This window comes from Eptatretus burgeri, chromosome 6 (assembly GCF_056783735.1).
Source record: "Eptatretus burgeri isolate ZD-2024b chromosome 6, Ebu_testis_v1, whole genome shotgun sequence".
Classification (NCBI taxonomy): Eukaryota; Metazoa; Chordata; class Myxini; order Myxiniformes; family Myxinidae; genus Eptatretus; species Eptatretus burgeri.
The window spans coordinates 66421435-66445176 of NC_140966.1; the positions used below are offsets into that span (position 1 = coordinate 66421435).

General features: G+C 43.8%; 1 protein-coding gene and 1 long non-coding RNA gene across 6 annotated transcripts in view; one reads left to right on the forward strand and one right to left on the reverse strand.

Moving 5' to 3' along the window:
* LOC147024981 (uncharacterized) overlaps window positions 1–15856 on the forward strand; it is a 120256-nt gene extending 104400 nt beyond the window's left edge. For 4 of the 5 annotated variants that reach the window (XM_085885478.1, XM_085885481.1, XM_085885479.1 and 1 more), the window contains one exon: window positions 15558–15836. In XM_085885478.1, the coding sequence (XP_085741604.1) occupies window positions 15558–15833 (276 nt within the window). In that variant the 3' untranslated portion in view covers window positions 15834–15836. Of the gene's footprint in view, window positions 1–15557 lie in introns of all 5 variants that reach the window. The other variant, XM_085885480.1, reaches the window with a different exon arrangement.
* LOC147024983 (uncharacterized) lies at window positions 7821–9694 on the reverse strand. The gene is made up of 3 exons (XR_015059288.1): window positions 9158–9694; window positions 8711–8803; window positions 7821–8171 (listed from the first exon to the last, which is right to left on the reverse strand). It is a non-coding gene; the product is annotated as an uncharacterized LOC147024983 (long non-coding RNA).
* Window positions 15857–23742: the final 7886 nt, after the last annotated feature.

Consider the following 23742-nt stretch of genomic DNA (forward strand, 5'->3'; position numbering starts at 1 on the left):
CTATGCACAATTCGGTTCGATTCCTCGCAGCTCTCACATCTGCAAAAATCATCCGAGGGCCTTCGTTTTTTTTTTTTCTGTTTTTTTTTGAACGCACCGGCCGTTCCTTAAACAAACGCCGGGTCAGGTTTCGCTGGAGACCGCCTGGAGAACGCTAAGCCTGCTAATATTTCACGCTGATAATTTGCTCAGGTGCGAGTGTGACACTGGCATAGCAACACGCGTAAATCAAGACAACGGCACGTTTTACTTTATTGTGGAAGAAATTTTTCTGGCGCCATTTATCATGTGGATTCGCACAGGAGGAGGGCATTGTGTACAAGGTTCACTTGTCAGCAAATTATAGTTATCGAGGAACCACAAGGGAAGCTCAGCTCTGTCCCTAAAGGTTAGATAATGTGGTTAGTTTACCAAGCGTTTACAAGTTTACCAAACTCGATGACTATCTGAGCGAAGACATGGCGATGGCTGACTGAGACTGTGCACACGCAGTGGCCCGTCATGGTCGTCTCTTTAAAAAGTTTACAAGCAGAAAAGTTTTTGTTTTGTTTTTCCAATTTTTCCTGCAGGGAGAGGGAATGAAAGCACTACGAGAAACACACTGGAAATCTTTGTATGTATGGGGCAAATCAAATCGGCAACTTTCTTTTGTGTACTCGCCAAATGTCGTATCCCATCTCCTACCGCAGATACTCCTATTGTATCCCCCATTAACCCTACCTCACCAAACCCTCTTATACTTGCAGGTTTCTATGTTTCCTTCCCTCCTCACAGTTTCTTCTCTTTACCTGTTCATTTCATTCCCTTGCTTGACATGTCTAACTATTTCATCACCATAGCTCCACTGTGAGTTTGTTGCCTTTTTCCAGGTCAATCTGCATGAGCCTCGATCTTGTAAACAAAATCAATAAATAAAGTCTTGTTACACAATGAATAGTGTTATATGTCGAAAATTAGAAAGCAAGTCACCGTGAGTGTTGTTTGAAGCAATGACTTCGCAAATACATCACCGAAGAATGAATTGAAATGGAAGCAAACAAGCTATAGCTGTATATCACGGAGCCTACTGATGTATTGGTAGTTGACCTTCCTTTTAATTCGGTTGCAGCAAACTCGCTCAACGAGCCACTAAATCCATAATGCACATTCTGTTTTTGGTGTCGGTCACTCTTCTGGTAATGCGCAAGACACATGTTTTGATTCGGTGTTAGACACGGGTTCAGGGAATTTCACGGAGCAGCAAGTGGTTTTTATTGCGAGCGTAGCAGCTGTGCCAAAATGCTTTTTTTCTGTGGGGGAGAGAGGTCGGATGAAATATAAATTTGGGTGGTCCAGAAGGCCGCGCAACCCCCTTGCCTCCTGACATCCATCCTCACTCCTCTGAAATGACTAGCAGAGAGACAGCAGGGATGTGGGCTCTAGTGTTGCCCATCTGTACAAACATGGACGCACACGTACACGTAAAACATCCAACATGCTCCACTCCATACTGCTCTGCACAAAAAACCCCTTTACAAAGTAAAACATAGGTCGAGGTTCCATGAGACAACATCACCTTGTCATTTCGATGAAGATACGTACAGTGTGCATGTCGAACACTCACTCAAGTTGATGCCAGGTATACTCCTGAGATGCTGTGACAGACGCGTCGTGTAACGAGGAGCGTTCAAAATGTTTTATGAACAAGACACTTGATGGAGTTCAACACGTGGCAAAATAAGAAGTATTTGAAAATAAATGTGGATATACAATTAAACAATACATTTAACTATTATATTTATTTTATTTAGAAACAAGACATTTATTTAGAACTTGGTGTTGGCTTAGCGGTTAGGGTGGTGGCTTGGAATCCTAGGGTCCGGAGTTCAAGCCCTGTGTGCCGCTGAATTAACACCAGGGGGGTGACTCAGCATGTCATCCTTCTGAGGTTGGTGAAATGAGTACCAGTGCAGCAGCCAAAAAGGCAGCACATGAAGGGAAGGGGTATCAACAGATTGATTAAATCTGGTATTGGTGTGGCACAGGCATGATGGGCCGAATGGCCTCCTCCTGTGCTGTAAATCCTTGTAAATATTGTCAATTATATTCTTATCTATCTATTCCAGCAATCTCTGTGTGTGTGTGTGTGTGTGTGTGTGTGTGTGTGTGTGTGTGTGTGTGTGTGTGTGTGTGTGTGTGTGTGTGTGTGTGTGTGTGTGTGTGTGTGTGTGTGTGTGTGTGTGTGTGTGTGTGTGTGTCTGTGACCGCTGTTTCTCGACAACTGCTGGTCCGATCTAATTGAGACTTGCCAGATATGTTGCTGGGGACCTGAGGATGTGCCTTTTCAAGGTTTGATATTAATCGGACAAGTGCTTCCCAAGTTATGGCCATTTATTTACCAAACCAATGACAAGACACGTTATTGCGTGGGCATGGCCGATGGGGGAAGGGAACCTCAGCCGCGTTCCCCATTACGGGTTACAACGTACGGGCTTCCGAAGAGTGATGGCTTCGTGTATTCTAATAATTTCTCGATTTCTTATGCGCATTTATAGATAAACACAATGCCCCAAGTTATGATCGTTTTCATATTAGATGGTGCATAAATTTCGGTAACATCAGCGTACTGGTGTGCTCTGAACCAGGAAGTAAATTTTTTTCTCTCTCTTCTCTTCTCCTTTTGTTTTTCCTTGCACGACATTGCGAACAGGCACAATACGTTGGCGCTAATTGAATAATTGGCCATTAAAACCTAAATTGCGAATAATCGTAACTGTGATATGCGAACTTCCGGGCCACGCACGTACGGGCACGCGAGAGCGAAGAAACGGCCTGTGTGGTTGTTGTTTCTTGCTCGCGGTTGGAATATTTATTTATTTATTAATTTATTAATTTTTTTCGGCACGTACTAGTCTATCTATAATTCCAGCAATCTCTGTGTGTCTGTCTGTCTGTCTGTCTGTCTGTCTGTATGTGTGTCTGCGACCGCCGTTTCTCGACAACCCCTGGTCTGATCGAATTGAAACTTGCCAGGAATATTGCTGGGGATCCGAGGATGTGCCTTTTCAAGGTTTGATATTAATCGGACAAGCAGTTCCCAAGTTATGGCCATTTATTTATCAACCAATGACAGGACACGGTGCTCTGACATCACTATTGACATCACAATAAAATGTTTTTTTTTGTTGTTTTTTTTTTTGTTTGTTTGCATGTACAGCCACGCACCTACGGGCACGCACGTACGGGCCCGCACTGGTGTACTTAAATGTATTATTACGAGAAATACCAGCTCCACATGGTAGCAGCCAGGTTATCATTTTATTATTACCCTTATATATTATTGACAATTATTATTACCATTATTAATGTCTATATTATTATTTTTATTTTTGTAATAATATTATTATTATGCTATTATCATTGTTGTTTTTATTACTCTTGTTATTGGAAGCAGCCTTTGAAAACCGCCAAGATAACGTGGAACGTCGCTCAAGCTGATATCTATACACCTTAACATGGCATTTTTCCAAGGTTGAAAAAGATAACGAAACATGGGACCATTCATATGGATTGTTTGCAGTCGAGTCGAAAGCAACATCGGTGAAAAGAGTGCAAAAATAAGGCAAAGGCCTCACTCATGATACAAATAAGACCTCTGAAGGGTCACTCGTAATACCCTCTCCTACCAGCAATGGGAGCAGCACAACACATTTACGTAGAGAATTTTCATCGGCCCCAATTTGGAACCCCCGGGGACCAAGTGGCTACAAGCTTTGCCTTATGACCTTTAGTTCGCCTGACAAGTTTGGTTAATATTGCATAAGTAAGGACCGAATGCATCGGCCAAAGACATGCAGACAGACAGACACCAAATTGCGTATTTTAGTACGATTATGGAGGTTGGTTCTCTTGACAGATCTTTGAGAAGGTTGAGAAATATTTATATGCTAGAACCAAGCCTGGAGAGGTTCCTACTCCATCACAGAATACTCAACTGAAGGTGCAGGGATTTCTAACTTGTTCAGGGTGCCGGTGATAACTCTCCGACTTTTCGCGAAAGACACATCCACCAATGACCAACGCTGACAGAAGATCATTTAGCTTAACGTCATATTGATGGACACGGCACACATTCAATCTGCATGCAAAACACAGAGATGACAGTTTACAAGCGAGTCGAGATATATGTGTATATCTATATATTACTAAAACTGTCATCTTGTATGTATGTATGTATGTATGTGTGTATGTATGTATGTATGTATGTATGTATGTTCCTGAAATACAGCCAAAACAGTACACGATAGTGCAAAAATTTTCGGCCCACCTTACTCACCATTCGCCTACGGTGTGCAGTATCAAGTTTCGTTCAAATCTGGAAAAGAAAAAAATTATTAAAAAATCATTTCCCGATTCAGTCAAGTACTCTTCGGGAGAATTTGATCAATGCAAACAACCTCAGCGGTATAGTTCGCTGGAGCTATCTTTTTTTTTGTTGTTGAAATGATTTTTTTTATCAACCGCTGTCACAACGGGAACCCAACGGGTTCACGGGTCGTCTAGTATATATTTAAAACCCCTGCATATGATGGACTATGGTGAGTATTTTGTTCATATTACATATTTGTTTTATATATTTGTACACCCCTCGTATGTACTATATGCCAATGTAAAAGATACTGCGAAGGAATGTATATCACTGGAACTATGGTGGCATGTTGAGGACATTTTCATATGACGTATCAAAATAGGGGGAATAGAAGGAAGTAAATTGAAAAAAAAAATCCAATTCGACACAAGTATAGCAAAGGGGAAAGGTAAGAAATACATGATTGGAAAGTTAAAGAGTAAGAACTTGAAAAGAAAAGGAGGTTTGCAGGAAGGAAGAGTTATACAAGAGGAAGGTAGGAAAAATGTATAAGGGAAGAGGTCAAGAATCCGCTATTTTGTAGATGTAATATGTGTATGGCCCAAGAAGCACTACAATGAAAAAGCAAATGGTATTTCTCAGTTTTCAATTGGAGCAGGGGCAAAATGAAATAACATGATCCAGATTGTCTAAAGAGAGTGTCGAAAATTCGAAAAATATGTGCATTTTCAAATGGGTGGAATCCTAGTGCCGTGACATGGGACTTGTAAAGTTTTCCTCGCAGGAAGCAAACCTTTCAGAATTACACCGTGTACCTTAAATCTATTTCCACAAATCTTTGTGAAGTACCCAATCTATCGGCGTGACTCTCTCTCTCTCTCTCTGACATCTGCTCCACTGTGCAATGTTAGACCCCTGCCTATGTCACCTCCAATATGCACGCACTCCATCGGACTCGCCCATAGCGTGCTGTTGCAAAGCGACTCAAATAGGATACACTTCAGGTTTCAAATCGGATTGGATAACATTTTGCATGTAAGATAAAGTCTGATAAAAGATGAGTGTCATTAGATGTGTGTTCGTGCATGCGCCCATGCCCATATCTGTGCACACATCCACATCTGCGCCTGGGCATCCACGGGCACATCTGTATGTCCACATGTCAGTGAGTCCATGTGCGTCCGTATGTGCCTGTGCTTCCACGTACATCTCTGTGCATTTGTGCATCAGTGTACACTTGTGCATGGATGTGAGTTAGTGCACGCATTTGAGTGTGCCTTGGTGTGTGCATGCGTACACGTGTCTATGTGTGTGTGTGTGTGCTTGTGTTCATGCTTGGAAAGCTCCATTTATCTTTCTACCCTAAGCTTCTACATGAGATTTTAAAATGAGTATATTTCAAACCTCTAAAGAAAGATCAGATAAGACAAGACAAGATCAGTACTTCAGAGCAGTGTAGGAATTTATGGAACTCCTGCTACGTTTATAGAACTTTGCAAGGCATTCAATGCAGATCAATCTCATGGTTTATTGTGTTCTAGTTTAATACATCTGAACCTTTTTGCCCCATGTGCATGAAGCGAAAAGTGGGGTTAAGCAATTGGTTCACTTTGTCTGTCTATCTGTCTGTCTGTCTGTCTGTCTGTGCACATACGTCAGTTTATGATCGAGCAACAACATAATTTCAATTGAATCTTGTATTTTCAACACAAATCTGAGCATGAATCGGAAAACAAACATGTAATTTAGCAGTGCAGTACTTTCTTTGCCTCTGAATTTGTCCCGATCATGCATGCACAGAGAGGAGTAAGGTAGTTGTTTTCGTCTTTCTGTCTGTCTGGCAGTTAAACAAAATTGAAAATCATTCCAAACAGGAAACTTACTATTTTGACGTCATAAAGGACACAAACAACAGGCACGAATAACGAACGTGACTATTAAATATGGTGGTGTAAAAGACGCTGCATCAGTGGTGGTAAACTTCTGAAAAAAACAAAAACATTTACAACCTTTAAAATCTCTATTTTATTTCAATTGAATTATCGACTTGAACACTGCAGTACGCAAATCGCGTTATTGGCACTTTCAAAAACATTCAGTTTAGCAGTACTTGGACAAAATATTACGCCATTTTACATCATCTTGACCAATCAAATTTGCTGCTCACAGACCCCACCCACATCCTTTTTTATCAAGACTGCATGGGATAATGTGTTGTATGAACTCTCTAGTATTTATAATGCGATGTTATTGATATATAAACATGACAGCACTGGTGTGTACATAAAAATTGGAGTCAAAATTTAACGCAGCATAGAATCCCCCCCCCCCAGTCCACCCGAGGGGTCGTGAAAATATTCCACGAGAGGAGCCAAGCCGAGGTGCTACATTACCGGAAAACTCAACCGACCACGCCAAGACAAACTTTCAAATCTGTTTAGCGCCGAAAGCAGAAAACACAGAGCACCCACAGTGCATTAATTTTCCTGCTCTATTCCATGAGGGATATATATATATATGTATGTGCTTTGGTTTTGCTTGAAGGGGAGAAGGGTTTGAGAGGAAAGGAAAATGAATAATGTTCTTCTTGTATAAGCACTTTGGAATATGTGTCTTCCCATTACCAAAATTACACTGTTGTGACTTTTCTTAATAAACGTTTTGCTATTTCCAAATACCTTTTCCATGCATGTACATACTCAGGTTTCCAGATTTATAGAAAGGAGACCATAATGTCAAGTTGTTCATTGACTCGTGTCATTTCAGGGAAGCGAGCTTAGTTTATACAGGATGCTCTCATCAATGTCTTTCCTCCTCCTTGTAAACTCCCACGGACAGATTTTCTCTCTTCTTGTCACCGCTGGTCCAGTCCTGACCTTTGACACAACAGGTGGTAACAATGAATTTCTTTTCTCTTTTGTTGCTGGAGAACCCAGCCACTCGCGCAGTGTGTTACCTCTCTGTTGGGTTTTTCCACGCTTATGCTGAATTGCATAAAACTCCGGTGAAGCCAATTGTTTCTCTCTTTTCACATTGTCACGGTTGTAGTTCAATTCAGTCGGAAAATATTGTGATGTATTTGTGCTATACGTGTGAGAACCGTGTTCATCATCTAAAGCTTAAACATTTTCCAGTGATTCCAACCGCCAGAAGTAAAGTGGACGGTGAGTGTGAGGGGTGGTGGTTAGTAATGTATTGAGGATAAATCGATCCAAAAAACAAACTAAATTAAAAAAAAAAAATCCGAGCAAAGCATAGAGTTTCAATCACCTGAATTTTGTTTTCAATCAATGATCATGCTTTGAGTTGAGTATGAAGAAGATCATGAGAAAGTTTTATCCAGCAAGAGTGAAACAAAAAATTAACAGTTACAAATCAAAGTGCCCAGCAATGGCAAACCAGTCATCCTGAAGGCGAGTGTCATTCTGCTTCGGCAGACAGGTAGAGCAACATGGACGGAATCAATAGAACATTGATCGAAGTAAGCTAACCCCCGTGGAAAGCAGGAAGCTGTCGTTTTGGACAATGACCCTTCATCAAAGCAAAAGAGCCATATAAAAATGAAATAAATCGACATTCTTTTGCTCCCACGAAGGGTTAACATCTGAAACATCAGCTTCTCCTTGCTTCCCATGGTGGTTAGCATACCTCCATCAACGTCCTGTTGATTCCACCCATTGCCTAACAATGGGCTTGGATGTGCAACAGCAATGTTGTGGACAAAAGTTGTGAATTCAAACTCTCGTCTTTCACATGCTTGCTAATCCTATACGTTGTTGCATTCACCAACTTACATTCCACTCTTTCATTTGAAGATTGAGACCTGTGTAAGAAATTAACAATAATAGGTTATGAGATCCACACACTCATCGTCATGAAGCGAAGCGGGACAATGGGCTGGCACAGCGCAACAGACAGAGCAAATTGAGCCACGACTTTTGAAACTATCCTTTGCTCTTATCACCATATGTGTGGACTCAGCGGAGGAGGGTGTAAAATGAAAAAAAAAAAAAATTGAAAAGAAAAAAGAAGGAAAGGGGAGAAAATTATGGTCGAAATGTTGGGGAAGATATTGGGGGGCAATGGGAATGGAGATGAAGGAAGTGAGAGTGGAAGGGAGGTGGAGGAAGTGGAGAGGGGGAGAAGGAAGGTGGAGGAAGTGGGGAGGGGAAGGGATGCGGAGGAGGTGGGGTGGGTGGCAGTCAGGGGAGAAAAGGACGGTTGGAACTGCTGGAAGGAGTAGGGAAAGGATAGGAGAGAGCGGGGGTGGGGGGGAGGGAGGAGGAAGGAGGGGTACTGGAACATACAAAAGGCAGGAGAGGCAGTCCAACAAATCTACCACTTTGCATATGTAATATTTACATGCCAGGTTGAATTGAAGTTGAAGATAAATTTTCTGGCATCTAGGTTATCAATTTCCTTTCCAATGCTTGAACCACCCATATTTAGAGGTTTCTGTAAAAGACACATAAAAGAGTTATGTACACACAAAGGCGCACATTTTAGAACAAGCACAATGATGCACTTTTACATGGGTTTACAAGAACATGAGACCATAAATAAATCAACATGATGGTATTTGAACCTGGGGTCACAACATAACAAACTAAGTACACAGATGGAGAAACTAAAAAGGGCAACCCAAATTCATCTGGCAATTACATTACACAATTTCTTGAAGAAAATCATCCATTTTGTATGAAGACTACCATATACTACTACTACTACTACTACTACTACTACTACTACTACTACTACTACTACTACTACTACTACTACTACTACTACTATGACCCCGATTATTCCCACCTTCCTGCGGGATCCACTGGGACGCATCCACACAGACGCATACCAGCTGCACTTCCCAGCTGAGTCATTGACAACTTCAGTGTCCATGTGGCAGCTATCATCCAGAGGCACTGTGCTTGGATTGAGCACTCCATCAACTACTAAATTGGGGTAAACCACTTTATTGCTTGTTGAAGCATTTTTTTTGCTCTAATAAACAAAAATTTAACTAATTATGTGTATTATGAGACAAAAGCAAACAAAATGGACCAGTAAAAAAAATATTGCAGTTAAATAAAAAGTTGCACATCATTTTGGACCACCCTGAATATACAGATGATGAATAACACACTGCTTAAATATAAAGTTTACCATATTTCATTTTAAAATGGTTAATTTCCCGATCACAAAATATCCAAATGCTGTGATAACTGTATGATATTTCAAGGAAAGACAGATCGACAGATGATAGCCAGTCCTCGGCTGGCTGTGGAGGCCAGCTTTGCGAGGTGGTCGGTCCAAGAGAGGTCATGGCTGATAGTTAGGCTGAGAATTTCAAGAGCATGAACCTCTTCCAGTGGTTGACCATGGAAAGAGATAAGTGGGTTAGTTTGATGATTCTGAGAAACAGGGTGAGCCAGGGAGATTTTCCAGGATTGAAGAGCATGTGATATTTATCAGACCAGTATCTAATCCATTTTAAAACAGCAGAGAATGAGGCAGCTGCAGTCTGACTAGCAGTCGGACGGAGTACCATAGGACACACACAATATGGAGTCGTCTGCAAAAAGGAAGAGAGGAAATTCCAGATCATCAGAGAGGTCATTTATGTAAATGAGGAACAAGACTGGGCCCAAAACACTGCCATGGGGAACTACAGCTTCCACTGGGAGAGGGAAGGAGGGTTCCATGAAACGACACATTGACTACTTGAATGGAGGAAGTCAAAGATCCAGGAATTAAGGCAGCCTTGTATGCTACAGGCAGAGAGTTTAGCAAGCAAGTAAAGCAGGATGCCAGACTGTGTTGAATGCCCAAGATATGTCCAAGGAGATAGTCCTGACCTCTTGATTGAGATTTTGGGACTCCAACCATTGATGAGAAAGGAGCATGAGCATTACCAGAGTTGAGTGACTGGGATGGATATCAGGCTGTTTGGAAATAGGAAACTAAAGGCTTGACATCAGCAGCAATGATGGATTCCATGACTTGGCTTGTAATTTGAAGTAAGCTCAGTTGTCTGGAGTTGATATGATTTGTTTTTGCACCCTTCTTTGAGACAGGAGTGATGTTTACTGACCTCTAGGCTAATGGGAGGTGACCAAAGGGGAAGGTGATGTTTATAATGTATTTGTAATGACCTCTAGGCTGATGGGAGGTGACCAACGACTGAAAATGGCAGACAAAGGGAAAGCAAGAACAGCAGAGAACATGGGTACTTGCCATCTGGGCCTGTCACTAAAAGCAAAGTCAAGGCTGGAGAGAACTGTTTCTATCTTCTCAGGTGAGAAAGCTACAAATTCATGTTGACCGTGGGTATATGTGGCTGTAAGTTGAAGAGAGAGTGCAGAGCTCATCAAGAGCAAAATGCAGGTGAGTAAATGATCACTCTCCAAAATTTGTCTTGTTAATCAGAGGAGAGTGATTGAATTTAAGGGTAACTCCATGCAGATAATAAAACAAAACGTTGTTTGATCTAATAAATTCACAAGAGTTTATTTGTCAACTTGCAATCAAATTAATCATGAACACAGGAGTAAATGACATGAGAGACAATAATTAAACAAATCAATACAGAACACTATTGAAATAATATATGCACACCAATCGACAATGAAGGGTGTGGGTTGAGAGTGGAGGAACTAGAGTGAGGGAGAGGCAGGCCATCGTATCTCGGACAGAATGCTCGAATAATTCGTGGGTTGGAAAGGCAAAGGGCAGGTAAACCTCTCGGTCTTCAAGGCAGCTGTTCATCACCATCTGAGATCGTCCCCAATACAAAACCGTGATCTTTTCTAATCTCGTTAACCCCACAGAAATCCCTCCTCCTTCCAGTTTTCCCTCCTTGGAGTTTCCTTCTGTATCCATCCCAAGCAGCCTCTGTGTCCAACTTGTTCACCACATGCAAGCGTGCTTTGCGTCTTGTTTTTGTCTGTTACATCCTGGTCAGTTCAGTGTACTAGCTCTTCCACGAGCCTTGAATATGTGTACAAAAAACCCCTTTGGGTCTTGAAGACAGCTGTTCACCATCACCTCAAATCATCCCAATCCAAAACCATGATCTTTTCTACACTCGTTACCCACACCCCAAGCCCTCCTCCTTCCAAATTTCCAGTTTTTCCCTCCTCAGTATCCTTCTGTATCCACCTTGTCCACCCCATCCATCCTTTCCCCCCCCCCATTCCTCCCCACACCCACTGTTTGTCCAAGTCTCCCTCTATCTTCTCCTTCAACTCAACTGTGGTACTCCCCTCCCTTCTCTCTCTGCTGTTCCTTTTGTCCTGCTCTGCCCTGATCCATTCAGTGTTCTAGATATTCTATGAGCCTGGACTCTGTGCAAAAAAAGGCAAGCAACAAATTACTCACTCCAAATGAATGCAAGGCGTGTTTTAGATGCACACGAGCGATCATTTGCCATTCATTACGAGCTTTGAACTGGATGGGTTGGGTACAGGAGATTTGGAGACAAACACAGAATATAGACATTTTACCTTAACTCAGACAGAATCTGTAGTAATGCCATTTGAGTTGGGGGAGGGGGAGGAAGGGGAGCACACACCAGAGACCGACTTGACAGGTATGGAGGCCTGGGTTGGGGCCACACTATCCAGCCAGCTGATTTTGTCAGAGCACAGAAGGAAAAATTTGTGAGTGCCATGCCCAAATTCGGAGGATGAGCCCACCATGCTGAGCAGTTGGGTAAATTTGTCATTCGGCCTACCATAGTGGGATTAAACGTAAAGGGTGGGCCAAAATTATGTGCAACGTTTTCAATCAACTGCAATATTTTATATTCCTGGTTGACTTTACTTGTTTTTGACTAATAATGCACAGGATTAGTCAAATTTTTGTTTATTAGAGCAAAAGAAAAGCTTCAACAAGCAATAACGAGTGATATCATTCGTAGTTGATGAAGTTCTCAATCCAAGCATCGCTCCTCTGAATGACAGCTACCACACAGACACTGAAGTTGTCGATGACTCAGCTGAGAACTGGAGCTGGTATGCATCCTGATGTTATGTTTTAACTACTGCAATGTGTGTGGGTTGTTTTAATCTACTTTAGCTTTGAGGTACCACCATAGGTAGTCAGGAGGAGAAAGATCTGGGGAGTAGGGAGGCCATGGGTTGTCCGTCATTCGAGGAATGAGTCGATCAACTGTGAGATGTCGTCTCAAAAAACTCTGAAGCACCATTTGACATATGAGGTGGTGCACCGTCTTGCTGGAGGATGACGGAATTCATCGTGATGTCTTGCTTACTTCTCAGTACTTGAAGGAATCTTCTCTGCAGCATGTCAATGTATCTATCTGTATTGACTGTTACTGCATGTCCAGCTTCGTTCTTAAAGAAGGAAGGTCCTGTTATACTGCTACGTCCCATAGCACACCAAACCGTTACTTTCGCTACAGAAAGTGGTAGTTGTTCCACATTTTTGTGCGGTTGCTGTTCTGTCAAAAATCACATTTTCTGTTTGTTCACGTGGCCGTTGAGATGGAAGACGACCTCACCACGAAATAAGTTGTTGTCAAGAAAATCCTGGTTTTCTTCAATCCGTTGGGCAATGGCGGTGCAAAATTCGAACCTCTCCGTCTTAATTATTTTGGTCTCATGCTGCAATAACTGTATCTTGCATCGCTAGTTTCAGATTGTAGTGTATCATGCTGCCAACGGTCGTGTAAGCTTGTCTTAGTCTCTTGTTAAGTGTTCTCACTGAAGGTTTTCTACCAAGTTCTGTGTCGTTTAATTTGGTCTTTCACACTTCCAGTGTCCAAATATTTGAACAACACAATTGATGCTTTTGTATTGTGGAATTATTCCATTTGGATAGACCCTACAAACTGCCTTTATGTGGAAACATATTACTTTGTTGCAAAAAATGTCAATGAAACTAGCTAGTGTCCACTGGGGTTCAGAGAAATTGTTCAACATGGTTGAAACTTTGATGGAAAAAAAATCTTTAAACATTGCTCTTTCGGCAATCTGAAAATAAAAAGAAGGTCACAGTGAAATTATGACAGCTGTTTGAAAAGTTGCACATCATTTTAGACCACTGTACTTTTAGGCCCACTATTTGAAGCAAGTGGTTTGATTGTCGAATAAGGATTAGATCGATATTCTCCTCCACAGCATACATGTTTCAGCCTCTTGTAAGGATAGAGTAGAGTAATTGGCATTTGAGAGGACCCATTGAGTCCAAAATTGTTATATAAGAGTAGGTGTAACAGTTGGTCAGCCTCTCTGCCAGCGAGCCAGGTATGGCCCCACTGCATCAACCATTTTTTAAGTTTTCAGGCACACCATAATTAACTCCCCCAGAGGGGGAGAGTAGGTTTAGAGACAATTTTTCTACCCCCTCCAGCCCCCCCCCCTTGCTGCTTTCCTTCCCTGCCATCTGCACGTTGCTGTCAAATCTGATACAAGCCTTCAGAGCTCGTCATGAATGATGAGCAATCTCTCACGCTCACCTTATTTGTTTTGTTTCTTTTACACAGTCCAAGCTCATGGAAGAGCGAGCACACTGAAGGGATAGTACACTGCCCACATTGCCCCGCACAGATGAGGATGTAACAAGACAAAAGGAACAGTGGAGGAGAGACACGGGAGGAGGTGGAGACACCAACAGCAGAGTTGAAGAACAAGATAGAGGTGGACTTGGACAAACAATGGTGTGGGGAGGAACGGGGGTAGAAAAGGACGCATGGGGTGGACAAGACGGACACAGAAGACAACTCTCAGAAGGGAAAAACGAGGATAGAAATGATCATGATCTGAAATTGTGGTGACCAGATTTCTTGAAGACGTAGAGAGAAGAATGAGATTGAAGAGAATGTGTAAGTTGGTTCCACAGGCAGGAAAAAAAGAGGAACACCTCCATCAGTTTCTTTGTTTTTCTATATTTATTCGGCCTTTTTAAGACAGTCGGTCAAGCACATGCCTGGGTCCACCTGCATTATTCTGTAAACGGAATTTCCTTGTCAGAGACCACGTTAGGGCGATCCAATTTCATTCTGTAATATGAGTATACAGGCTGAAGACAATATGTTATTTTCCCAATCGAGATTTGCTTCAGTCATTCCGATTCGATAATTTTTTTGGATACAAATACAGAATGTATAGTATTCCCGAAGCAGACAAAATATTTTGTAGTAATCTGTCATTGAGTTATATGTAGCACATGTTGTCACCCCAATTTTTGGGACTCGTCCATCTACTGTCAATCTGCCATTTTCCTTTCACTGGGCTTCGCTGGTATTTGACGGCAGGGAACCAGCAATCTCAACGTGTGTACCTGGGAATCATTCACAGGCATGGTGAAAGGTAATTTGGAATGCATGTCGACCTTTGAACAATGAACTGACTCAGTGTTTTGGAAGAAAAAAAATATGACCAAGACACACATAAATCCGATGTGGTACATCGGTACTTTAAAATCTGCACCCGTCACTCCGATGCAAGTCAAAGCTCATCCCATGTGCAAAAGTACATCATCGTTGCCAACTTTACTGTTGCCAAACTCAAGCAACTATAGTTTTCATTGTTCTACACTGGGATCATACTTTCAACAGTGTTAAGTACTGTACTATGGAAAGTCGACAATTTCCATCAAGTCAATTTGCGTCATCTTCGTACAAATATTCTTATTTCCCCGGCACTCTTATTGCACCATCTTGCGGCACCTCGGTGATGACTTCTCCGATCCGGATTCGCTGTGCAGCCCGTTCGATAGCTCGCTTCCAGATTCGCTGTGTGACTCACCAGAAAGCCCGATCAGGGCAGCGCCGAATCGCTCCAGGCTTTCTCCCCATTGCTGGACCTGGAGGTTTAACTCCCCTTTGCTGGACCTTTGAGGACCTGTAGTTTCACCTCCCATTTCACTTCCCAGCCGACAAGTTATTTGAGCAGTCCATCCGAGAGACAAAGGCCTGCATCTCCTTCCATTTAGTCCCTCCACTCTCAACCCATACAATTATATTGTCTGCGTACATCCGTACTTCCATTATTTCAATTGTGTTCTGTATTGATTTTCATCTTGTTTTGTTTAATTTTTGTCTCCAATGTCATATATTCCTGTGTTCAGAATCTTAAATGTCATATGTCATATATATATATATATATATATATATATATATATATATATATATATATATATATATATATATATATATATGCCATATTTTTTTTTATCTCTAATGTCACAGAGGGTCGAAGATGAAATCCCGGAGAGGGTCGAAGATGAAATCCCGGAGAGGGTCAAAGATGAAATCCCGGAGAGGGTCGAAGATGAAATCCCGGAGAGGGTCGAAGATGAAATCCCGGAGAGGGTCGAAGATGAAATCCCGGAGAGGGTCGAAGATGAAATCCCGGAGAGGGTCGAAGATGAAATCCCGGAGAGGGTCGAAGAAGAAATCCCGGAGAGGGTCGAAGATGAAATCCGGGAGAGGGTCGAAGATGAAATCCCGGAGAGGCTCGAATAAGAAATCCTGGGGGAAGGTCAAAGATGAAATCCCGGAGAAGGTCAAAGATGAAATCCCGGAGAAGGTCAAAGATGAAATCCCGGAGAAGGTCAAAGATGAAATCCCGGAGAAGGTCAAAGATGAAACCCCATGTTCTTCATTAACTATTTCCCTTGAGCTACAGGTTCTGGGCGAAGGGTATTGTAAATAGTATAAATGTACACAGTAATTATTGTGAGCCCACCTGTGTTTGTGTTTAGTTCAAATTCCGGAAATTTAGCGCAAGGTTGTCCGCGTGAGTTAGTTAGCTTAGTTAGGCAATGCATTCGGTTTATATTATTTTTGAAACATGCATAGAACTTTTGAAATGTCACACTCAGGGACCCGTAGGTAAATTGTTTTTGAAGCGAACTACACCTACATGCTACACGATGGCCTCGTGACTCGGGACGAGTCTGGTAAAAAGGAAGGGGATAGTGTTGCGGTTCTGCGAAACCAGTGCTTCCCTTAGGTTATGGTATACAACATATAGTGATCCCAAGGCTGTTATTTCATGAGTTATCATTTTAGATAGCCCTTCCCTTGTGTCTAGTAGATTTATGGGACAAAATGTGTTGCAAGCGCTTTTCGGCAGGTCTCTATTTCTATTCTTTATCTATTTTATTTACGTTGCTGCACACATGATCTTTTCGCGCATGCATGCCCGCATAGTAACAAGAGACAGCTCATTAGCATGTGCCATCAAAACCTCATTCAAACTTCACACCATTCCCGAACTGACCATCACCTCAGGCCTTTGCTGTACTCAAACCACAACGCTACACCATTCTTATAACCATCACAATGCCCTGATAAAAAAATCCCTACATCCATTCAAGTTCGCTTACCTCACCAAAACAGCGACAATGCTTCAACCATCACACCATAACCTCTGTAACGCTTCAACCACCTCACACAACTGCTACAAATTCCGCAACCACAGTCACCACCACGGATGCCCACCACTGTCCTTTGAAGTTATTGGGGAACAATGGATGCCATTACAGATGATATTATCATTACATATATCGATCATTGCAGATGCTTGTGTTTGGAATGTTCTGGCTTGTAGCTCGAAGTGCAGGTAAGCACTATAATCCGTTCAATGTTGCATGAATAGTCCTAGCGCTCCACTCAATTATGGCAAACATTTGGTGTCCAGTGGACATTCGTAGCCGGGAAGTTCTGCCCCACGTAATTTTTCTGATTAGCCGATGCGTACATACAGCGCTGCTCGGCTGCACCTGAGCTGGTGAGAAATTAGAGAACGCTTCGAGGGAACGAACCCCCCCCCCTCTCATTGTGCGGCCGTCCACTCGTAAGGTATCACGTGAGGTAGTGTAACCCCGCTAGATTGACAGTACCATTGGCGCTGGTGGTTGCTTAGCACAAACTTATTTGTGCTTGGTGGCCTCAGGACAGGGAGTTTGGGAGGACCCCAAGTGCTTCCCCTCATGGTGAAACTCGAATCCTGGATCTGTAACAATATAAAACTCTTTCTAACCATTCACTCACTCACTCATTCAAATGTTTTAGTACTTTATAGGTTGGCAAGAAAGCTGAAAAGCTGCATACTAAAGTAACTTGAAGCCAAGCTTCCAGAGACAATCAAAAAACTGTGCGTAAACGAAAAATTATTCAAAAACAAAATTCAGTAGTAGCTTACAGATATGACCGCTTGTCCTGAAGCTCACTTGGATGAGGAGCAACAGTGACACAAACCCTGACACAAACGCAGTCTCCCTGAGACCCTGAATTTTTTTAATGCTGTGAACAAACTTTGGTATATCACGGGTGATGAAGGTTATGGTGAAGTTTCATTGAAATCGTGTGTGTCGCAAAGAGAAGAGAGGAAGAGAGCAAATACCTATTTGGGCGGGGAGTCAAACGCCGCCCCGTAGACCCTCTTAATGAGTGCAGATTTTGATGCGGTTGATACACTTTGGTATTGTAAGGTCAGGCCAGATTAGATCTGCGACTTGCCACAGGTACCATATAGACCTGTACTAACCTGTTTCATGCTCGGGTTGTCGGCGACGAAACCGTCTCCCCCATGAGGTTTCCTAGTGAGGAGGGTGTACAATATGGCCACCCAGCAGGATTAAAAACAAAACCCATCAAAGGGTGGAGGAGCTCCTTGTGAGCCAACGGCCATCCATATCTAGTGCCCTACTGTGTCTGCGGACGTCCTCCTGCAGTTGAGTTATTCTGCTTTTGAAGGAGAATGGAGGCAAGATTTGCACTCCAGCCACCGTAAAACCCTTGCCTTTGCAAAACACGAGAAAAGCGCAAAGAAAATTGAAAACCCTCCTGTGCAGTACCTCCTGTGCAGCTGCCCTCCGCAAGGCAGCTCACCGGATGATGGGACGAGGGAAAAGCCTTTGGGGCTGCACTGTTTGTTGATAGGAAGAAAACCATGGGGTAATCTTCCTGGGACAGATTGCAGCAGTGTGTCGGGGTGGTGCTGAGGTGTCGTCCACTATACGGCGGTCTCCTTGGGTTAACCTGAGGCGTTCCCTTTGGGTGGGTGCCTGGAATGTCCTCTTCCTAAGGGAGGATGATCACCTGTCTCTGTTATCATCTGAGCTCAAGCGTTTGGACATTGGTATTGCAGCACTCTCTGAGGTTCAGAGACCGGATTGCGGCGAGATCATGATGGGTGGTTACACCTACTATTGGTCTTGTCGCTGTGATATTTACCTTGCCCAAGGAGTTGCTGTAGCTGTGTCCAATAAGCTGACTACAATGATAACACTGAACAACAAATTTCAAAAATTTTTTTTTACTGGAGATGTGTAAAGTGATTAAGACTAATTTGGGTATGCTGATTTCAAAAATCATAACCGTTTTGCTGTATCACGTCAGGATTTTCAGGAACAGAAATATTCCCATTGCCTAGAAGTCAGGATTTCAATGAAATTTACATATGTCTTTAACATGTCTATTTCGTACAATTGTTGTTAACTTGTGTTATATTTCTTTCTTTCAGATAAAGATGAGTAGGCGTTCCTGTACCAATCATCCTGACAACTTCTGTTATGTCTGTGGTTGGTATACCAAAAAAGATCAACAGCGAAGTATATCTACAGCAGTGAAAATGAAGGCTGCCTACTTTCACTACTTCAGGTGTAAGGTGGGGGACCAAGAACAGAGCTGGGCACCACACATCTGCTGCACAAGCTGTCACACAACCTTGACTCAGTGGTTGGTGGGCAAGCGCGCGAGCATGCCATTTGCGGTGCCCATGATATGGCGTGAGCCCCAGAATCATCATGATGATTGTTATTTCTGCTGCACAAGCATCGCCGGCTTCAACAAGAAGAATAAAGGTCACATCAAGTACGCTGACTGCGTCTCTGCTCGTAAACCTGTGCCTCATGATGACGAGAACCCGTTCCAACACCTCCAGCTGATCAGAACATAGCTGTAAGCAGTGGTGAAGAGGATGGTGATGATGAACCTTTTGAACCCGACACTCAAGAATCACACCTTCTGAACCAGGGAGACTTAAATGATCTTGTAAGAGATCTCTCGCTGTCAAAGGCGAAGGCAGAGCTGCTTGGATCAAGGCTGCAGCAGTGGAATCTACTTGAACCTAACACCAAGATATCCTTGTTCAGAGCACGTCACAGAGACATGGCTGAGTTCTTTGAGATGGAAGACACGATGACATTCTGCAGTGACATCAACGGTCTGTTGAAAGAACTTGGGTGTGATCACGATCCTGCAGACTGGCGCCTCTTCATCGACTCGGGGAAGAACAGCTTGAAGGCTGTTTTGCTCCACAATGGCAACGAGAAACCATCAGTCCCACTGGCTCACGCGTTCGGCATGACAGAGACCTATGAGACTATGCGGCAGCTGCTTGATTCCATCAAGTACAATGACTTCAACTGGCACATCTGCGGAGACTTGAAAGTGGTGGCGCTGTTGTTAGGGCTGCAGTCAGGCTACACGAAATACATGTGCTTCCTTTGTCTCTGGGATAGCAGAGACGACAAGAATCACTGGACGAAGAAAGATCGGGAAGAGCGAAAAGAGCATGTACCTGGTCGACACAACGTGAAGCATCTCGCCCTTGTCGACCCAGCCAAGGTTTTCCTTCCACCACTCCACATAAAGCTCGGCTTGATGAAAAGTTTTGTACGGGCAATGGATCTGAATGGGCGTGGGTTTTTATACCTCAAGGAAAAGTTTGGCAACACCTTGTCGGAGGCCAAGATCAAGGCTGGTGTCTTTGTTGGACCGCAAATCCGACAGATTATGAAGGACGAAACTTTTCCGACAACTCTAAACCCCAAAGAGCTGGCAGCGTGGAGGAGCTTCAAAGCTGTGACGGACAACTTCTTGGGGAACGAGCGCGCGGACAACTATGAAGAAATAGTGCAGCAGCTGCTGGAGTCCTTCAGGAAACTTGGCTCCAGGATGTCCCTGAAAATCCATTTCCTACACCAGCACCTGAACTTCTTCCCTGACAACTTGGGAGCAGTCTCGGACGAGCACGGCGAGCGATTCCACCAAGAGATTTCACTCATGGAGACGCGTTACCAAGGGCGGCACAACCCGAACATGATGGGCGATTTCTGCTGGTTCCTGCATCGTGAAACTGACACAGAGCAGCACAAACGCAAAGCCAAATGCCTAAAGCATTTTTAATTATATTATAGTGGAGTTTTTCTGTAATTTCTATAATTTTGAAGCATTCATGATGAAATAAATGAATAAATGAATTTTTGTAAATTTCATTGAAATCCTGACTTCTAGGCAATGGGAATATTTCTGTTACTGAAAATCCTGACGTGATACAGCAAAACGGTTATGATTTTTGAAATCAGCGTACGCAAATTAGTCTAAATCACTTTACACATCTCCAGTAAAAAAATTTTTGTTGTTCAGTGTAATTGAGGTAACATCGGTCAACGAGCTTGTTATGAGACTAAGGATTCGTCATTCCTTAGGTGTCATTTCCCTGGTCTCTGTCTATGCTCCGACTGAGTCGAGTGACCTCACCGTGAAGGATGCATTCTATGCCACGCTCGAGTCTGTAGTTGATCAGTGCCCGAGGCGAGATGCTTTTCGAATCTTGAGGGATTTCAGTGCATTGACTGGAACTGATAGGGATGGTTATGAGATATGTGTTGTTCCATATGGGACTGGAACTGTGAACCAGAATAGCACTAAGTTCCTTGACTTTGCAAGAAGTCATGGACTTAGGGTGGCTGGTTCATGGATTCAGCACCCACAGGCTCATCACTGGACTTGGTATTCAAACGCTGGTGGTGTGGCAAAGGAGATTGACCATGTGCTCGTTGATGGTCGCTGGAGGATGATCCAGAACTGTAGGGTCGATCGGAGTGCTCGGTTCCTCATTACCGACCACAGGCTTATGGCAGCAACTCTGAAGTTGCAGGTTGTCCGGGAGAATGGTACCATCCCAGCGGAGGCTGGATGTTGGCAAGCTCAAGGATGAGAGGGTAGCTGAGGAGTTTGTGAACAGGCTGAGTGGGGATTTGGGGGTTCTGGGTGTTTTGGGGAATCCTGAAGAGTTGTGGAGTGCCATTCAAGACCACCATCCTTGATGTTGCCGGTGGATGTCTTGGAACTCACCGAAGGGCAAAGAAGAATTTTGTCTCTCAAGGGACACTGGATACCATTGACCAGAGTCGCAGGGCCAGGCTTAATGGCAAAGCTGAGCTGTTCAAGGAGTTGAGGCGCAAAACTCTACGTGCACTGAAGACGGACAAGGAGGCCTATGTGCGAGGAATCTGTGAGGGGCGAGAGCATCACCTGTGGTCAAGAGCTTCTCGTACTGCTTACAGGGGAATTCTCGCATTGCGTTCCTTCAAACCCGCCCCTCATGCACTGCAATTAGAGCGGAGGATGGTGGGCTCTTGACAGAGGAGCCTGAAGTGAAGGCCCGCTGGGCCGGTTACTTTGAGCGGCTGTACCAGGTTAATCCTTCAGCTGTTGAGTTGGACGTCAGAGGTGTTGCTCTCCCAATTGCTGAACCTTCAATCAACTGTGATCCACCTTTGTTTGTGGAAACACAGGCTGCGGTGAATGGGTTGAAATGGGGTAAAGCTCCTGGGATCTGTGACATCCATGATGAACTTCTCAAGGCTGGTGGAAATGCTGTACTTATGTCTTTGCATGCAGTTCTGTGCTCTGCCTGGAACACAGGCATCATCCCATTTGACTGGAAGAGGGGCCTTGTTGTCCCTCTCTGGAAAGGAAAGGGTTGTCGCCCGGACTGCAACAACTACTGAGGAGTGACGCTGCTCTCAGTGCCGGGCAAGGTCTTTGCTCGGATGATTCTTGATGGGGTTCTCCACCATCTGCTCAAGCACCAGCGCCCAGAACAGTCAGGCTTTACACCAAAGAGGGTCAACGATTGACCGTAGCCTTGCCCTTCGGATCCTCACCAAGCGCAGATGAGAGTTTTGGCAGGGGCTGCTTGCAGCCTATGTTGATTTCTGCAAGGCATTTGATTCAGTGAATCGGGATGTCCTCTGGAGGAATCTTGGTTTTCTTGGGGTGCCACCAAAACGAATCAATCTGATGTCTAAACTATACGCTGGTAGTGAGAGTGCTGTGAGATGTGGTGGTACCATCTCCAACTTATTTCCAGTTGTTACTGGAGGTCATCAGGTGTGTGTATTGGCCCCCACACTTTTCAGCACTTGTATGAACTGGATTCTGGGGAGGATGTCGGACAGATCAAGCTGCGGTGCATTGTTCGGGAATGTCAAGATCTCTGACCTTGATTTCATAGATGATGCAGTCATCTTTGCGGAGACTCTGGATATCCTTTTGGGGGCCCACAAGGTGCTGAATGAGGAGTCGGAGCAGCTGTGATTACAGGTTTCCTGGGTCAAAAAACAAGATTCAGCTTTCACTTTCAATAACATTTTGGATGCTGCTATCTTGTCTATACCTGTTTGTGGAGGATGTTGAGGTCACAGAGAGATTCACTTACCTTGGCAGTGATATTCATGTCTTTGCTGGCTGTGAACCAGAGGTCAATAAACGCTGGGTCAGACCTGGGGAGAAATGGATTCACTGGATCATGGGGTGTGGCGCTGTTGGTACCTGTGCAGGAGGATGAAAATCGAGTCTTCAGGTCCTTGCTGCTTCCAGTCTTGCTGTATGGATGTGAGACTTGCACTCTGACCAGGAATCTGAGAGGGAGACTTACTTCCTTTGGTACCAGTTCTCTTTGGAGAATCCTTGGCTATCGCTGGTCAGACTTTGTGTCCAACGAGCGGTTGCTGAGAGACTCAAATGAGATTTGTTACCTGCATAGTCTGTGAGCATCAGCTGCAGCTATATGGACATGTGGCTCGTTTTTCTGACGCTGATCCTGCTCACCAGATTCTCTCAGCGAGGGAGCTTCGCGAGTGGAAGAGGCCAATGAGCCGACCACGTGCCTCGTGATTTCAGCAGGTTGATCAGCATCTCAAGGAGATGGGGATGTGCTTGGCATCTGCCTGGGGGATGGCCAGACGTAGGCCCCTGGAGTACCGGTAGAAAGTGGATGCAGTGACACCCTGCTCCAGTGCATGCTCCCATACCTGACCTCACCTGACTTTGCTATGTCATGGGTGATGAAGGTTTTGGTCGTTTCATCAAAATTATGTGTGTAGTTTTGGAGAATAGAGCAAATACCTTCCAAAAAAAACCCCCGCTGACCCCATTAATGAGCACAGATTTTGATGCGGTCAATAAAATTTGGTACAACACGGGTGAAGAATATTGTGGTCACGTTTCATCAAACTTGTGAAGGTAGTTTCGGAGAAGAGAGCAAATACCTATTTGGGGGTGTCACCCCCCCCCTCCCGTAATGCCCCCAAGCGCAGATTTTGATGCCGTCTATACATTTTAGTCCATCACT